Source organism: Pavona decussata, unplaced genomic scaffold (assembly GCF_977016875.1).
Source record: "Pavona decussata unplaced genomic scaffold, jaPavDecu1.1 SCAFFOLD_12, whole genome shotgun sequence".
In the NCBI taxonomy this organism is placed as follows: Eukaryota; Metazoa; Cnidaria; class Anthozoa; order Scleractinia; family Agariciidae; genus Pavona; species Pavona decussata.
Window position 1 is genome coordinate 242,325 of NW_028145435.1, and position 16,519 is coordinate 258,843.

Genomic DNA, 16,519 nt, shown 5'->3' on the forward strand with positions numbered 1-16,519 from the left:
GGCAAGCCGATCTCACAAAGGGAAATCTGTTCAACAAAGTATCGCATTACATTTCATGCCCGACATAAATGCATGAAATTTTTCCTTTGGAGTTCAGTCCACGTAATCCTCAAGTAAAAATAATGAACTATGACAAGCTCTTGCTAAATAAGAATTATTTATCGACCGCGTCCTTTTGCTTTCCCATAAATTACCAGTTGTAAATTTCGAAAATGAAACATTTTTTCCCTTTGAAACCTCGATGAAAGCTGACAAGATCTTAAAGTGTTCATTTCACCAGAAATTCGCATAATTTTGTTTACGACGTCAATGATGCGTGACATGGCACGTTCCGCTTTTGCGTGAAAACTGACAAATTAAATCATTTTTTAATTAAATTATTTCTAAATTAAGTTATTTTTAATTCTTAAAAGAAACCGCACTTTGTAAAAAAAAAAACGGAAAAAAACCTATAACTTTGCTCAGATTCAACGAAAAATCTCCATTCTTACACTAAAATGATTGTCAAATTATTCATTACAGAATGAATGAGAGAATTCTGACGCGTCGTGAAAAAAATTTTCACTTTTTTTTTTTTCACTAATTGAGTTTACGACCCCGGACTTTCTGAAAAACTAAAAAAAACTTGTAACTTTGCTCAGATTGAACGAAAAATCTCCATTCTTGCACTGAATGATCGTCAAATTATTCTCTACATTTTGAATAAGAATTTCCTGATGCGCCGTGAACAATAAATGTTCGCGTGTTTTTTTCGACTAATTGAATTTAAAACTCATTCACTGCGCACGCCCGAAAGTTAACGACAAAACCGACCGACCGACCGACCAAGTCAAAAGTCACCTATCGCTATAACTCGTTCATTGCGCTATGCGCATTCACGAGTTAAAAACTGAGTGTACATTACTTACTTACTTATCCTCTTTGGGCCCACGTGGACTCTTAAGGCCGGCGAGAAGATTGCGCCACCCATCCCGGTCTGCCGCCGAGGCGACAGCAGCCTCCCATGACTGCCAACCCAGCTGATTCCTTTCTTTCTCCACAGTTCGTCTCCACGTTTCCCTTGGCCGGCCTCGCTTCCTCTTACCTTCGGGTGCCCACGTTAGTGCAGTCCTTGAGATGTCGTTAGGACTTTTCCTCAAGATGTGGCCTATCCAACGCCACCTTCTCACTTGTATGAGGGTGGACACTGGCATGCTCCCTGATGCTTCATATAGCTCTTCGTTGCTCAGATGGTAGGGCCAAAATCTCCTTAATACTCTTCTTAGGCATGTGCGGTGGAATACATCAAGTTTGTTGAGATCAACTGTCGTTATTCTCCACATAGCGGCCCCATACAGTAACACAGACAGCACATTGGAGTTCAGGATACGCAGCTTGGTCTTGTTGCTGAATCTCTGTGACCTCCAGATGCTCTGTAGTCTGGTAAATGCATTTCTGGCTACTGCTAGTCGCCTCTTGATGTCTGCCTGTGTGCCACCATGTTTGTCTAGCACCGATCCTAGGTATACAAAGGATTTCACGTCGTCTACACCCTCTCCTTCTACCTTGATGTTGTCTGTGCATTTGTGGTTCATTCTAAGCGTCTTTGTTTTGTGTGGGTTGATCTTGAGTCCCACAATACCAGCAATGTCTACTAGCCTGTCAGTCTTATCCTGTAGATCACCAAATCTGCTTGAGAGAAGAGCAACATCATCAGCATAGTCCAGGTCTTCTAGAACCGATGTAAACTTCCATCTCAAGCCGCGTCTTCTATCGTTTGTGTGCCGCATGACCCCGTCCATGATCAGGACAAAGATGAAGCCAGACATCACACACCCTTGTCGCACGCCACTCTTCACTTCAAACCAGCTGGAGTACCTTCCGCCTTCTATAACACAGCTTGAGCTCTGATGGTAAAGTGCCTTGAAAGTCCTGATAAAGATGTCAGGTATGCCATACTGTCCCATAATGTCCCAAAGTCGCTCTCTGATGCACAGATTTCTACAAACAAAGCTGTAGTTATAGTGGTGCAGTGTTACGTTGTGGAATTAAGCTTACTTCAAACCTAAGACAAGCTGCTTGCTTCATCGCTGAGTTTAGATATCAAATATTCTGTCACAACTTCCAAAGTGAGCAATCATTTTTAAACTGTATAATAGTTTATACATGTATTAGAGGAACGTCATGCTCGTGAAGCAGGATGTTTCGTTTATTATTTCAAATTTACCATAATTTGTTAGTTTCAATTTGCAGTACTAAGGTAGAATAGAGTGTTACATGTACAATACATAGTTTGTTTTGTATAATTATTTTGTTATTCACAAAAGGATTTACTGAGGATTAATAAAGTATGAATGACTGACATTTGTTGCTTGATTTTTTTTATGTTTAAGGGAGAGGGGGCACTGCCATAGGCAGGGGATTTGACAGGGGATTTGATCTGTCTTCAATGGGGACTTTTGACATTCTAACAAAATTTTAGATGATTATATATAATTATTCTTTTGATAAATACACTGAAACGGGCATTTGACCAAAAAATCTGAGGTACTTCACATGTAGCTTCCATGCCCTACATATGCACCCCTCCCCCACTCTATCCACTGCAACTTATTAATGTCCATTTGAAAGGTGAATATATGCAAATGACATATTTTTTCTTGAGCAAAGTGACTGATTTTTTTTAATGTTTTGTTTATACCTGCCGATTTGGGATCATGTATCTTATACGGGACCTTAATCAAAAGCAGGGATCAGTATCTTGGTTGATATGTCAGTTGCTTCCTCAGGTTGATAGATAGTTGAGATGCCACTCCACTGTCTAACAACAAAGACTCGACAGCTAACCCACCTAATAGTCTCGATGACATCGGTGGATGTATCGAGCAACATGTTCTTGGTGGCTTACTGATAAACTATCAGTTGCAATGACAATATCATATATAAAGTGGCGCACAGTCACCAATAACTCCACCAAAGTATTGAGCTGAAGTAATAGTGGTTTTCTTGTCTTTTGTTTGTTTGGCTGGTTGCTTTCCGGGCTAAAGACATTCCGAGTGTCAGTCATGATATTGGGATAATGACTGAGTATTGACTGAGGCCCCTTATAAGAGGCATATTATGATACCTGATTTGTAGAGCATGACATGATACATTAATTATGTATACATTTTCCAAATCAGACTCAGACCTTGGGGAGGGAGGGGGGAGAGAAATTGATTTTCACCACAGAGAAAGTGGCCCCAATATGCATTTTTGCTGTGGAGTGTTATTAAAAGCATTTTGTTAGGACACATTCACATGGATTAAAAAAGCATTTAAGGGCACTTTTCACGAGCTGTAGTAATGTGATCAATCATCACTTTTCAATCCATTGAAGTTTCACTAAACTCATAATACTGGTCTGTTACCTTTATGGACATGAAATATTTATGTGATTTGGCCATCAGCGTCTATAAGTATCTGATGCATGAAAAAGAACTACATGTAATGATGAATGTTCTATATAACAATAAATAAATATTATTGGCCAATTAAATTTCCACCATTGCCACCCCTGGTCTGTGGGACTTTCCTTTTTTTTTTCTGCATCCTCCCATAGAAGGCAGGAATCAAATGCCTCATATTTTGTCGGCACCCTTTACAGAAAAAACAACAACAAAACGGGGTATGCGTTTTTGGCAGTGACTCGGGTTAAAATTATTCTGAAGCCAATTACAGTCAAAATTTTGTCAGCTACTTTGAAACAAAAATCCTGGACCCCTCCCCAAAAACTTGCCATTGTTAGTGGGGATGTGTATCAAAGAATAATAGAATGTCCCAGCTAGATAATTTGCAGAATACCAGGCCCATGTAATTTTTATGATATGACTGCGCGACTGCAGGACTGAAGGACTACCAGTTGTTCTAACTTAGGAACAAGCGTGCTACACATTTAATATACCTTGTTCTTTAAGCCATTACCTTGCGATTGCATGATTGCAGGCGAGATTGGACTGCCAGTTGTACATGTATACTATCTTAGACTAAATTACATGTATTCATTGGCTACTGCACTGCAGACCTGAAGGACCACAAGTTGTACTAAGACCAAAGCATTCATCGACTACTCTGGCACAGTTAATCAAACACAATCAAACTAAATTTTAATCGAGCTCAATTGAACCCAATCGAGCTATATCCGTGGATTGAGTTCAATTGAGTTCAGCAATTGAACAAAGTCAAACTCACAAAAAAAATTGTACAATCGAACTCAAACAAACGTTCGATTTCCAACTCTTGATTTTTGTAAAACTGGTGTTGATAGTCAATACTAAGTTCTTGGAGGCTGGAATTACTTCAGTATACCCTGGAGTGTAGCACCTGTTTCTCGTAAACGCAGAAACTCTGGAGAAATGGCTTCAGATGCGCCTTGGGTCGTTAGCATAGTAAAACCCCCTGGGAGTAAAAGGTTACCAGGATTGCCGCTTTGAAGTGAAGGAGGGCAAAGATTTCAAAGGCTTTTCGGATTGTCCACGAGTGCGGGAAATTATACTGTAGGTCATTTTCAATGAGAACTGGTTGCTTCCCTGTGGCTTGTAAATGCTTCAACTACTTGGTAAGTGAAGACATTTGTAGTGGGATTCAATAGCAACCTCATTCCCAGGGCAGCTCGGGAACGAGGTTGATTCAAAAGATGACATACCACACCACAATACACTGCAGGTATATAAATTTACCTCAAGTAATCATCATGTTACCTGTTTCAAACGCAAAGAGGTGTAGAATGACAATTGAACGTAATCCATGGGATTGTCGATTTAGTTTGGTTGCCGAACTTAATTAAACACAATCTGATGGACTGGGTTCAATTGGGCTCGATTGAGTTTGATTGGTTCAGAAAAAAAACTCACACAAACTTTGGTGTTGGATTTCATTTGATGGCCAAACTCAATCCGATTGAGTTCGATTCACTATACCAGGACTACTAGACTGCGGAACTGAAGGACCACGAGTTGTACTACATTGCTGTTCCTTCGATTAATTACATGTACTCATCGACTACTGGACTGCAGGACTGAAGGACCACGACCTCTACCAGCTCAGACTAAATCAATCATCGTCTGCGGGACTGCGGGAGTGGTAGATAATTTGTACCCTTCGAAATGGGTCGGGTATTCTGCAATCGCTTTGAATATCCCTCGATCGGGATTGGTTACTTTGATAAGCCTAAAAACACAACTTTCCACCCTTTAAAGCAAAAAGTATATGCAAAGGATACTGTTGATTTCTTGATAGATGTAGCCAGGTGTTGGGTTGTCATCGTCTGAAGTGTATTTTTTCAGCATCGGAATCTACATGTAGTTGAGATAAGACCTGATATTAATAACTAAAATTAAGCTTATATATAATCTTATATGTGCTTTTTAGGGGTCACAATTGAAAAAAAAAAGCCGCCGCAAACTACAAAATATTTAAGGGAATGCTCATCAAGTAACTTCAGCTATATCATATGTAAATAAGTACCTTTTTCGCAAACGAAAACGTCTCCGAGACTTTCTCCATTGCGTTTGCCGCCATTTTGAAATTTTAGCCTTATGATCAGCAGGATATCCCAATGAAGGAAAATACTTCATGTAACACGACATGAAACCGTGAGCGAGGCAAAGTAAACAGCGTCCATGTACTGTTTATTTGAAGGGAGAATTTGATGGTTAACCTCCTCCGATTGTGCGGAATTCGGAGTTCAGCAGGTAGTTTCATCAAAATTCTAGCGATTGTCGCTTTTATAGGTGAGCAGACTTGTTTAAGAATGCCGTAAACATCAAACTGATTACGTAACCTAACTTACAAAAAAAATAAAAACAGGCATTTTATATGTAAGTCTTAAGTCAGGCTAACTGAAAGGTAAGGTTACGTAATTTTAATGTTCACGCTACTTATGAAACGAGCGATTCTTTTGTTAATGATTTTATAGTTCAACCTGTCTATCTGTAGTATTTCCGCAGGGTTATTTTAATAACACGTACAGCATATCCATTATCATAGCTAGGACAGTCACCATGTTTTGATTTTGAATGAAGCCTTTCAGTGACTGTCGTGGACTTTGCTCTCAAATTTATGTGGCTAGTCACCTGACTTTAGGGGCTTGCATTTGTATAGTTTCAAAATTCCAAGAATCTGCGGGTGACCCATGGACAGGGCCGGTAATATAATTACGCGGGATGCCCTGAGGGGGCATACCGTGTCTAAAAATGGGTCGATTTCTTTTCTTTTTTTTTTTTCTTCGTCGTAGCCACAAATGTGTACATTAATTTATTTGTAAACTCTCCCCTCTCCTACTCGGGATGTATTGTTCTGATTGTCTTCAACAACAGCAGGCCGATCAAAATCCATTCTTGTCGCTTATATCGCGAGGGAGGGGACCCACTCACCCCTACCTGTGTGACGTCAACGCATCATTTGATATATTTATTAAAAACGGATTAAATTGTCGCGCCATATTGTTAACATGTTGTGGACTCAAGTGTGCCGTTTTCAAACGGAAATTTCACCATTTTGAAGCGGTGAATTGAAAGAATAACTTCTAAGAAGCACCCGACATTTAAAACAGTGGAAATTGGTGAGTTTCTGGCGAAGGAATCATGCTTTGTTTGACAGTCTTAGACCACGAGGCGAGACTGAAAAGAGGTCATTGAGAAGCTTACGTTATTGTAATGGAATTTCACAAATTTCCGGTGATAGTCTGAGTCGCATAACACAAGGGAAACAACGTAACGCGATCGTCGTGACTCAAACTATTCCATTAGCAAGGATAGTTTTATGAATCGGCGAAGCATACAGTTGGAATAAATGAATCAGCCCCAGCATCACACGTAATGCCAGTATAGCAGGCATCTTGTTTATTATATGTGCTCATCTCCACACGGCTAGGTGTACAACCGATTGTTAAACAAAGGTTGTCAGCAATAACACGGTATACCAGCAAATGATCAAAGCATAATTTGTTAATTGAGGGAGTAGTTATAAAAACCTTGTCATGAAACAATGGTGCTGCAATTTATGTTGGAAGGGCCACAACTGTGCACAATCCTTTGTGTTAATGTTCACACCACAGTTGGACATCTTAACAGGAACGTACATTCCTATTGGTCAGTTGTTCCAACACATTTCAAAATCTATTGTGCTTTGTACATGGTCAAGGCTAAAAATGCTAACAAAAACATACAGCAAAGAAGTTTGCCAGGCTTCGTAACCGTTGCCTTTTGTTAACCATGATCAAAGATTTAAGGGAGTGCATTTGATGATCTCATTCCCAATTGCTCTCTCTCCGTTGCCAAGTTGGTGATGATGTAATCCGCCCCTGCAAAATCTGTTTGGGATGCCAGATACGTGTACCATTAGATCGGTCAGTATAAAATGCGGACTGCAGTCATAAAATGCAGACTAGGTATAGAATGCAGACTGAGACCAAAACCGTCTCTTCATCAAATACAGGATGCATTTTCATTTTTTAATTTGGGCATTAAACTGGTATATAACTGTCAATATATTAAGCGCATAGCAGTAATTGGTGACTTAGGTCTCCAGATCAAATTGGAATTTCATTTCTGGAAATGTTGGTTTTTGAGGAGAGGGGAAAACTGACGTACATGTACATGTACCCAGAGAAAAATTTCTCAGAGCTAGAACAAGAACCAACAACAAACTGGAAATCAAACCTGGACCATACCCATAGGAGGCGAGTGCTCTCACCACTGTGTCATCCCTTCTTGTGTCCTATTAACAATTGAAAATAATCTTTCAAACCAACCTGCTTAACAGATATGCAAGAAGGAAAAATGATCAAAAGACCTAGTAACTAGAAGATACAAGGCAGCAGTCAAAGCAAGACTTAAACTATGCTCAATAAAATGATCGCAGCTCATGATTAAAGTTAGTGGATTTACATTAAACATTACAGAAATTTTAAGCCCATAAACCTGAATGTTATGTCATGTTTTTGGCTTGTGGTAGTAAGTTTAACAGGACACTTTCATTGAATTGTTAATCTTTTAGCTGTCATGGCAACTGTCATGGATACTGGCCTAGCATCATCAGCATCAATGACCTGTGAGGCAGATTGGAAGGGCTTGAATGTTAGCCTGTTTGCATTTGATTTTGATGGCACATGCACTCAGACGGATACTACAAGCCTACTGTACAAGGCAACTGACAAGTATCGCACCTCAACAGAGGCTGAAATGAAGCGATTGGATGCTCACTGGAGTGAACTAGGAAAAACATATTGGAGTGGCCATCAGGAGGTGGTCTCAAAGTCACTTTCAGTGCATAGCATTCCTGGTTCGGCATTTAACGAGAAAGGACTGAGGTCATTTCTACAAGAGGTGTACAACTATGACTTGACAATGATGAAAGAAGTTGAAGCAAGTGAACTGCTTAAGGGGATTTCTAAAGACAACATAAAGGAAACTGCACAAGAAGTCAAGCTAAGTCCAGGTTGTTTGAACGTTCTCAATCACATTAACTTGCCTTTGTATTTAATCTCAGTGAACTGGTGTCAAGACCTAATCCATGCCAAGTTAGGCCATCTTAGGAATCTGAAAATCTTTGGAAATGATCTACTGCTTGAAGGTGAACGATCATCAGGTCATCTAAGCAAGAATTTAACAAATGCCTTTGACAAAGAAGCGATATTCCAGGAGTTAGTGCAAAAGAAATCTGCAAGATCTGAGGGAATTTCAGTTTTTGTTGGTGATTCAATCACGGATCTACTTGTACTGTTGAAATCAGATGTTGGTATAGTGATCGGCAAGAGTCAGACTATGAGAAAAGTAGCCAAGTCATTTGGAATCAAGCTGCTTCCACTGCAGGAGATTCAAAAGATAATGGCAAGTGGCTGTAAGGAGAATTTGCATCCTAAACTTAAAGGTGTGCTGTTTGAAGCTCCATCATGGAATGAGATTGGCTTTACTTTGTTTGGAACAGAATACAGCCCAAATAAGTTCTTTTAAACCACTTTATTGTCTTCGAAAGGATACTTATTATATAGGGGCAAAGCATAAAAACAATAAGCTGTTAAGGGAGCACTCATTTTCTATTCGGGAATGGTGGTGATGGAATTTAATTTACCTAGTTATAAAAAAAAATCATGTTCAATTGTCGGGCCTACAAATTTCTTATTTTTGGCAATGAAGCCACCCGTCATTACCTCTCTTATCTGAAGTGTGAACATTCATCTGATCATTGTACTGTATTCTCACTTCAGACTATTACCCCTATCTCATATTAACCACCCTGGAAGGTTTGATGGTTTGGCCCTGAAGTTAACTACAGGTAAAAATGGAATTATTATAGTTATTTAAACTATTCAGGATAAGATTTTGCTGAGTATTCAGCCTATGATAAACTAGCAGCTGTAGCATCCCATCCATCCACTTGAATCAGAGCTGTTGCTTATTTTTGAAGTGGGTGGTCAAGTGTTAAAATAAATAGCTGGGGATTGTTTTCCCTTAGTGGTGTCAATACTTTCATTTGTTTTTCTGTCAAAGTAGGCAGCAGGTTCTCACTCATAATAATTGGCAGGGAAAATCCCCGGGCCTTACTGACAGCCCTGACTTTGGGAGTCCGGTATCATCCTACGTGGGCTCCCAAAATGGCTGGGAATCAAGCCTAGCCCTGACTAGGATGTACTGTAATACTCCTGGTTATTCCCTGTGGGATTCCCCTTGATAAACCAGCTTCCCACCCAGGGGAGGTTAGTTTACGGTTGTAGTTGTTTCATGCTGGGACCCTCTGATAAACAAACTTCCTATCAAGGAAGGCTACATAGCATTACTCCCAGTCACTTCATGCTGGGTTTGCTGTGACGAACTAGTTTGCCATCCAGAGGAGACTGTGTGGTTATGCATCTAGTTTCATCATGCTGGCGTGGTTGTCTTTGATGAGCAATGAGCTTGTGCTCCTATTTGCTGCATGCTAGGTACTCTGTGATAAAATTAGCATCCCATACAGAAGAGAGTGGTTATGCTTATAGTTGCATCAGACTGAGTACCTTGTCATGATCTAGCATCCCATCCAGGGTGGGTGGGGATAGTTATGCTTCTAGTTGCAGCCAAATCTAAGGCCCATTGCTGTCATAGGAGCTCAGTTATCAAATGAATATAAACTCCTTGATGTCAATCCTTCAAACCCCATTATACCATGACCAGCACCTAATTCTAGTTACAGTTGTATGATATCACTACTTACTAATAATCAAACATGCGGGTTATGAGAATAGAGAAAATGATCACCAATTACTTGTCCAGAAATTATGATTCTTAAGCAAATTCTTCCAACTAGTATTAATACGAAAAACAGACTGAACAGTGAGGGGAATATTTAATTGGGGCTTACAGGATAAAAAGATTAAGGTTTATGCTGGTACATGTATGCAACAGCTGATATAGAGCTTTGTGCAGTAGAGGAGCCCAGAGGGGAAAAAAGTGAAGTAACCGTTTTGCTTTTTAATCTAAATTATTTTGGACAATTTTGGGGGATTGAAAGTTAAGATGGAGACCCTTCACTGTTAGAGCAGATTTAAAGTTATTTTTTAATTTCTATGTAATATGTCAAATTATGTCAAATCAAGAGTTAAAATGCGTTACAAGACTTTGTATGGGGAATAAAATTGATGGTTCCGAAGTTTAAATAATGCTAAATTTTAACTTTCATTCAATAATATAATATGAATAAAACTGACTCATCTCTGGTGTATTCTTGTGCGTTTGGCACTTATGTTACGGTTTCGGGCATTCTTTGAAATCACTGTCATTCCCTTCAGAAGCCTGCACCAGCAAATGGGAACCTGGATTGATGGGTACAGATTAGCCAAAGAGTTTGTGCCCCTGGCACCTCCTGTATCCCCTTATGGATATCTCAAGCTCCCATTAACTTGAACTTGAACCTGTTTATAAATTCCATTTACACTTTTATCAATTCCCATAGATATCTTTATGTAATGTTTAAAACACAAGCAGCAGTGTTTTATCGGGATTTAAAACCATGAGGCGCAGCTGCGTGGTTTTAGACTGACCTGATAAAGCACGTGCTGCGGGTTTTTTGAATGGCTTTCAAAACATTCCTGGAAAAGCGTGTGTCAAGAGAGTTCATAACAATGATGCTTTCGTGAACATTGGAAATTAGCATACAAGAAAAACACCAAACACTGTATACTAATAACGAGGAGGTTTTATTAGGCTTTAAAACCACTGCACGTGATGTTTTATTGACTATTTGATATGTCAATGGGCTTATGAATTATTAATGAATTTTTGAAGAGGCAATTTAACCCTGGTATATAAACTTCTTAACATTGATCTTCTTGAAACTTATCTCACCCATGGCTGCACCTGTTGTGTTTCAATTTTCATTTGAATTTTCCCCATACTCCTTATCATACATTGCCATACTCATGTACTCGTGCTCAACTTAAGAAAATAAAAATATTGAACAAAGGATAAATTTGAACAACAACATACACCTTCTTCCCCTCCCCACCAGAAAGCTATCCATGAGATTTCCAAGACTTACATTTGGAGGGTTTAACATTCTCCAAAGTCCTACAGTAACAGCTGCACCAAAAACAACAGCTGCCTCTTTAGGGCCACCCTCAGTCACACTAAACCTACTACTGTCTTTAGTTGTTGGGTACTATTTAACAATTATTCCACGAGCGCGCGTTGGATATGAGATGATAGATAGCCAACGAGGCGCGTAGCGCCGAGTTGGCTATAATCATCTCATATCCAACAAGCGCAAGTGGAATAATTGTTTTATTAAAAACAATCGAGAAATATTGCTAGATCTTACTGATTTCGCTGTGCAAGAACGACCAGAAGGCAATTTAATGGTCGCCATTTCTCGGCCATGGTATAATTGCTCATATACCATGGCCGCTAAGCCAATCAAATCCCTCGAATTGCATTATACAATGATGCAGTTTTTAATAAAACCAACTACACTTTCACTATTTTTTGTTTGTTTATTTGTTTGTGTTTTTTTTCCCCTGTTTTGCTCCAAACATCCTTAATAGCTTGTTCAGGGCCTGGAATATCCACTTGCCTGATGCCTGAGGAAAATTGGATCACACTATATTTACTAATAGACTTTCTCCAAGTCTGTTCTCATGGAAATTTATTGAGTCAGGCGTGTCACTCGTTGCTCTCTTTAGGTGTCATTGATAAGAAGTCAACTTGTGGTCGTCACTCATTGCTCTCTTTGAGCCCCATAAAAGGTCAACGTTTGTCAAGTCAACACAGCCACCTTCTGACCCATTTAAGCTGGTTGCCACATTCCCAGTCAATTTCATGAAAAAATAAATGGCTATAATACTAAATTAAATTTAAGTTGTGGCCAGTTGCTGAACTGTTCTTTGACTGAAGGCAGCTGAAATACAGCTTTTAGGTTTTACAAAAAGAAAAATATTTTTTTGACAGCCGCTGCCAGTTTAAATAGCACAGGCTACTGTTTACTGTACCTCATTTCTGAAATTTTCAAGCCCTGTTGTTGCATAATAAAAACTAGTTTATGAAAAGCTAGTCAAAGAACGTTCCTATTATCTGATCATGAGTAGCACTTCAAACATCCTTTCCACTTTTTTCAGGTGAAGATTTTCCTTTAGCTTTGTTACTGGGTTTTCCCCGTGTCACCCTGCGTCCTTCTGGACAAATTTTGCAGTTCAAGCACGTCTCGCACTGTGGTCCTACAGGAAGGCATATTTGTTGCCCGAATCCAACCAGCAGTAAATTAATTTCATCCCATTCCTCCCTGTCAAAACAATGAGAAATATTCGTATGGATTTGTTATTTTTTCCCTTAGATTACCATCGAGCCATTGGAGCAATCAGCGGTTATAACTGTAAATATAGCTAATGCCGGCACTGACAGTGCTCCTCAGTTGTACACCACAGCTTTTATAATACTGAGTAATAAACTGATTTGCTTTATTTATGATAATAATAATAAATATTAAATAAATACATTATTTTCATCTTTGTTTTCTGTCCAGCACTCCAGTGCTTTAAAATTTTCATTAGCCATTAAATGGCTAGTGAAAGCACAAAACCTAAAAGCCAGAACTTAATTTTTTACCAGTCTGTGACTTAAGTTGGCTTCATTAGTCTAGAACCACGCAGAACTTAGAAAATTAGTGTTGTATCAATTTGGGAAAACAAAAACATGTTATTGGATGCCCACCTTGGAAGCCAGCTTTCCACGGCAATTCTAGTGTCTTCTGGCACCTTGGTGGTTTTTTTAACCCATCCCAGTCTGTTCGAAATCCTGTGGACATGAGTGTCAACTCCAATCCCTGTCACCTGTCCCCATGCCACGTTCATGGTGATATGTGCCATTTTAGGTCCCACTCCTGGCAGTTTCACTAGCTCCTCTACTGTAGGTGGAATGTCACCATTGTACTTCTCGGCACAGATTTTGGTTGCATCTTTTATGTAGTCAGCCTTTTTCTGCAAATGACATTTCAAATAAAATTTAAGAAATCAACAAGATAATTATATATACAAATTAATAGGTAAATTCATTACAGTAGATCGGTCAACCCAAACAAAAGAATATCTTGAGATGTTACTAGAATTATTGGAAAATTCAGCTGGGCAAAAAGTGGATTGTAATGCTTTGATATATAATGAGTTGTTTCTAGGATAATTGAACTTACGAAGATCTCAGGGAAGGAAGCAAGAAATCTGAAAGTGTTTGAACATGTTAATTCGGCCCTGAGTTCAAACATCAAACTTTTCATGTGCCAAACCTAATAATTAAATGTAAATGAGCTAAAACTGCGATTGGTTTTGCTAATTTGCATTAAATATTATTAGGTTTGGCACATGAAAAGTTCAACATTTGAACTGGGCCTTAGGTATCCAAAATCGATCAACTAAATATATGACAGCTCCCACAAATGTAGGTCCTATCCCGGGGGGGGGGGGGGGTACTCCCTTATATGGGCTATATAGGTATGTGCGGCGCCAAAGGGTATGGTTTTTCGGCTGTTTTGGTCATAAATAGGGTATCGCTTTTAGCCATTTTGCCGCCATTTTGGTAGTAAATAGGGTATAGATTTTTGCACTCTAGTCCTGGGTTCGATTTTTTTTTAGAAGAAGCTACTTCAGGTTACAAATAGGGTAGGGAAAATCGCAGATTTTGGTCATAAATAGAGTAAGGGTTTTGGGAAGCGGGCCGCACACCCCTACCCAATTTTTTTGGAGTACCCACCCCCCCCCCCCCCCTTCCGGGGTCCTATCGTATCAACCATATTTTCATGCTAAATTGGCACTACAGATGGTTATGTATTTTTATACAAATTAATTACTCTGCAGTGGGTAGGGCATGCAGGGCTGTCAACTCTCCCGGATAATCCGGGAGTCTCCAGATTTTGAACCGTATCTCCCGGTCTCCAGATTTATGTCTGTAATCTCCAGATTTTGAGCTGTATCTTCTGAACCCGTGAATTTGTCCTTGATGCGATGCCCCTGTAAGGTGCTTTGTTATTGCTGGCTGGAGAAGTCACATTCTCCATATTTGAAGACGTGTGAGGTTGACAGCCCTGAGCATGCATGAGCAACAAACAGTGAGTGACAGGTACAAAATTATGACAATATAAAGAGATTTGAACGGAACTTGAAACTGCATGAGAAAAGCCTCTGGCCAAGGGTATGCCTAATTAATATGCCTTTAACTAAATTAAGTCTTATATGTACATTTTTCATTTTACAGTCTATGCTTATAATAAATTCCTGTACTTGTGTAATTCAAATGCTTGTTTTGATATCAGTTGGCAGCACTCACCTTCCAGAAACCAACTGGATAAATAAGCTCCCCAATCTTGCTTGCTGGAGTTTTAAGAACATTTTCTATTGTTAAACCATAGGCTTTTAACTTTTCCATTGCCGCAAAGGTTACTTGGTCTTTTGTTTGACTTGATAACATGAGAGAAATGAGCACTTGATAACGCACAGTCTGCAAAGAGGAGATGAGGAGACACAAAGCAAAATTTATCCTTGTGAATGGCAGCATTTGATGAGACAATAATTATTCAAATATGTGGTTATGATTGAAAGGGACTAAGCCATAACTAATTGGGCAAGTCTGACCAAGGCAACAACTGCCACATCAAAAATATATCAGTGAATAGTCCCATCTCTCTCTCTTCAGGGGACAAGCTCCCCTATCATGCCCCGTGGCCCCACCCTACTTTTCCCCACCCTTCCTCTACTGAGTATATATACCACGCACCTCAGGTGACTGGTTTACATCGGCTGTCTTCTCGCATCCTTGTGAATCAACTGGAGCGTCCTTGGCTTTTCTCATTTCACGGATATTATCCAGCTGTTCTCTCCAGTTAGCGGGTTCCCAGCCTGAAGACTGTGCCGTTACCTTGGATGTATCCTTTTTACGCTTTTTAGCATCTACATCTTCGCTTTTCTTGGCAGCGCCTGCTTGCACTTTCTCTCCCTCTTTCTCTTCGTATTCAATCTTCACGTGCTTTCTCGCTGATTTTTCTCTCGTTGACAAAGCTGCAATCGCTCCTCTCGCTGCCGAACGTGTTTGTCTTCCGCTTACGGTAAAGTACGGCGACGTACTCATCCTCAAAAACGATGAAAATGAACAACTGATCATATGCTCTCGAAGTCAGCTGTCGGCCGCCATTGTTGTTTTCGTTCTGGGTCGATGATTTTTGGCGGGAAAACGTCTTGCGCCATGCTCTTTCCCAGAGCCTTTTCGTTTGTCCGCGGCTGGACGGGGAAAGGTATATTTTTCAATTGTTTTACAAGCAGGCCGTTTCCTATATATAAAGTAACTTTCTTTGGAGGGTAGGCAGGGGAAAGATGTATCAGGGGTTTGTAGCCAGGACAAGACACGTCGACACTGGGCGGGGTAGCTGTACTGAAAACAGATGAGATAGGAAATGTCCCCATTCGCAGATTTCGCTGTCCACGCATACGTAATATAAGCGATTAAAATAGATCGAAAAGACAACATCCATTTTGAAACTCCCATTTTCATAGAACATATTTGCTGTCAACACTTAAACCGTGAATTTGTTTTCAAAAATTTCCAATTTCCATTTCTCTGCAACGTACTTTGACATGAATAAATATCCCATTTTACCGTTGTGAGCTTCGTGACCTGGCCTTAGGCCGTTTATATAGAGAAAAGTTGTCCCGGGTAGAAGAGTCACTCGCCTACCCGAGCTACCCTGGGCGAGCCAACTTTTCCTACATTTCCTTTCAAAACTTGGCGAACTGTTTACATGAGAAACAAAAAGTTGACTCGGCTGGAAGAGTGACCCGCCTAGCCGGGTCACCCTTTTTCGATGGTAGGGTCACCCTCCTAGCCGGGTCAACTTTTTTCTATATAAACATTTTGGCTCGCCTAGCCGGGTCAACTCCGTCAAGCGAGACAATCAGAGCATGCGCAAGTGCTGTTGGCTCGGGCAAAGGTGTCAACTTTTCTTTCATATAAACGCTCGGTGAAGTTGACTCAGCTGGGAGGGTGACCCTCTT

At 39.9% G+C, this 16,519-nt stretch overlaps 3 protein-coding genes across 3 annotated transcripts in view; 1 reads left to right on the top strand and 2 right to left on the bottom strand.

Moving 5' to 3' along the window:
• LOC146487904 (AP-4 complex accessory subunit Tepsin-like) overlaps nucleotides 1-5,585 on the bottom strand; it is a 30,914-nt gene extending 25,329 nt beyond the window's left edge. Inside the window, exons 1-2 of the mRNA XM_085125409.1 lie at nucleotides 5,485-5,585; nucleotides 5,240-5,312 (exon numbers count right to left, since the gene is read on the bottom strand). Of these exons, the coding sequence (XP_084981535.1) occupies nucleotides 5,240-5,312; nucleotides 5,485-5,538 (127 nt within the window). The 5' untranslated portion in view covers nucleotides 5,539-5,585. The remainder of the gene's footprint in view (nucleotides 1-5,239; nucleotides 5,313-5,484) is intronic.
• Nucleotides 5,586-5,590: 5 nt separating this feature from the next.
• On the top strand, nucleotides 5,591-10,716 carry LOC146487905 (uncharacterized). The gene is made up of 2 exons (XM_085125623.1): nucleotides 5,591-5,750; nucleotides 8,017-10,716. Exons 1-2 carry the CDS (start codon nucleotides 5,669-5,671, stop codon nucleotides 8,970-8,972), a joined length of 1,038 nt encoding a protein of 345 aa, XP_084981749.1. The 5' UTR covers nucleotides 5,591-5,668; the 3' UTR covers nucleotides 8,973-10,716.
• A 456-nt stretch (nucleotides 10,717-11,172) lies between these two features.
• On the bottom strand, nucleotides 11,173-16,505 carry LOC146487906 (endonuclease III-like protein 1). Its single transcript, XM_085125628.1, has 4 exons — nucleotides 15,249-16,505; nucleotides 14,802-14,972; nucleotides 13,197-13,462; nucleotides 11,173-12,768 (listed from the first exon to the last, which is right to left on the bottom strand). Exons 1-4 carry the CDS (start codon nucleotides 15,630-15,632, stop codon nucleotides 12,579-12,581), a joined length of 1,011 nt encoding a protein of 336 aa, XP_084981754.1. The 5' UTR covers nucleotides 15,633-16,505; the 3' UTR covers nucleotides 11,173-12,578.
• Nucleotides 16,506-16,519: the final 14 nt, after the last annotated feature.

Coding starts and splice junctions, on each gene's coding strand:
- LOC146487906 (XM_085125628.1), bottom strand. CDS start 15,632: ATGATCAGTTGTTCATTTTCATCGTTTTTGAGGATGAGTACGTCGCCG. Junction 13,463..14,801: donor ATCCAGTTGGTTTCTGGAAG/GTGAGTGCTGCC, acceptor TGTCATTTGCAG/AAAAAGGCTGACTACATAAA. Junction 12,769..13,196: donor GTGGAAAGCTGGCTTCCAAG/GTGGGCATCCAA, acceptor TTGTTTTGACAG/GGAGGAATGGGATGAAATTA.
- LOC146487905 (XM_085125623.1), top strand. CDS start 5,669: ATGGTTAACCTCCTCCGATTGTGCGGAATTCGGAGTTCAGCAGGTAGT. Junction 5,751..8,016: donor AGCGATTGTCGCTTTTATAG/GTGAGCAGACTT, acceptor TTAATCTTTTAG/CTGTCATGGCAACTGTCATG.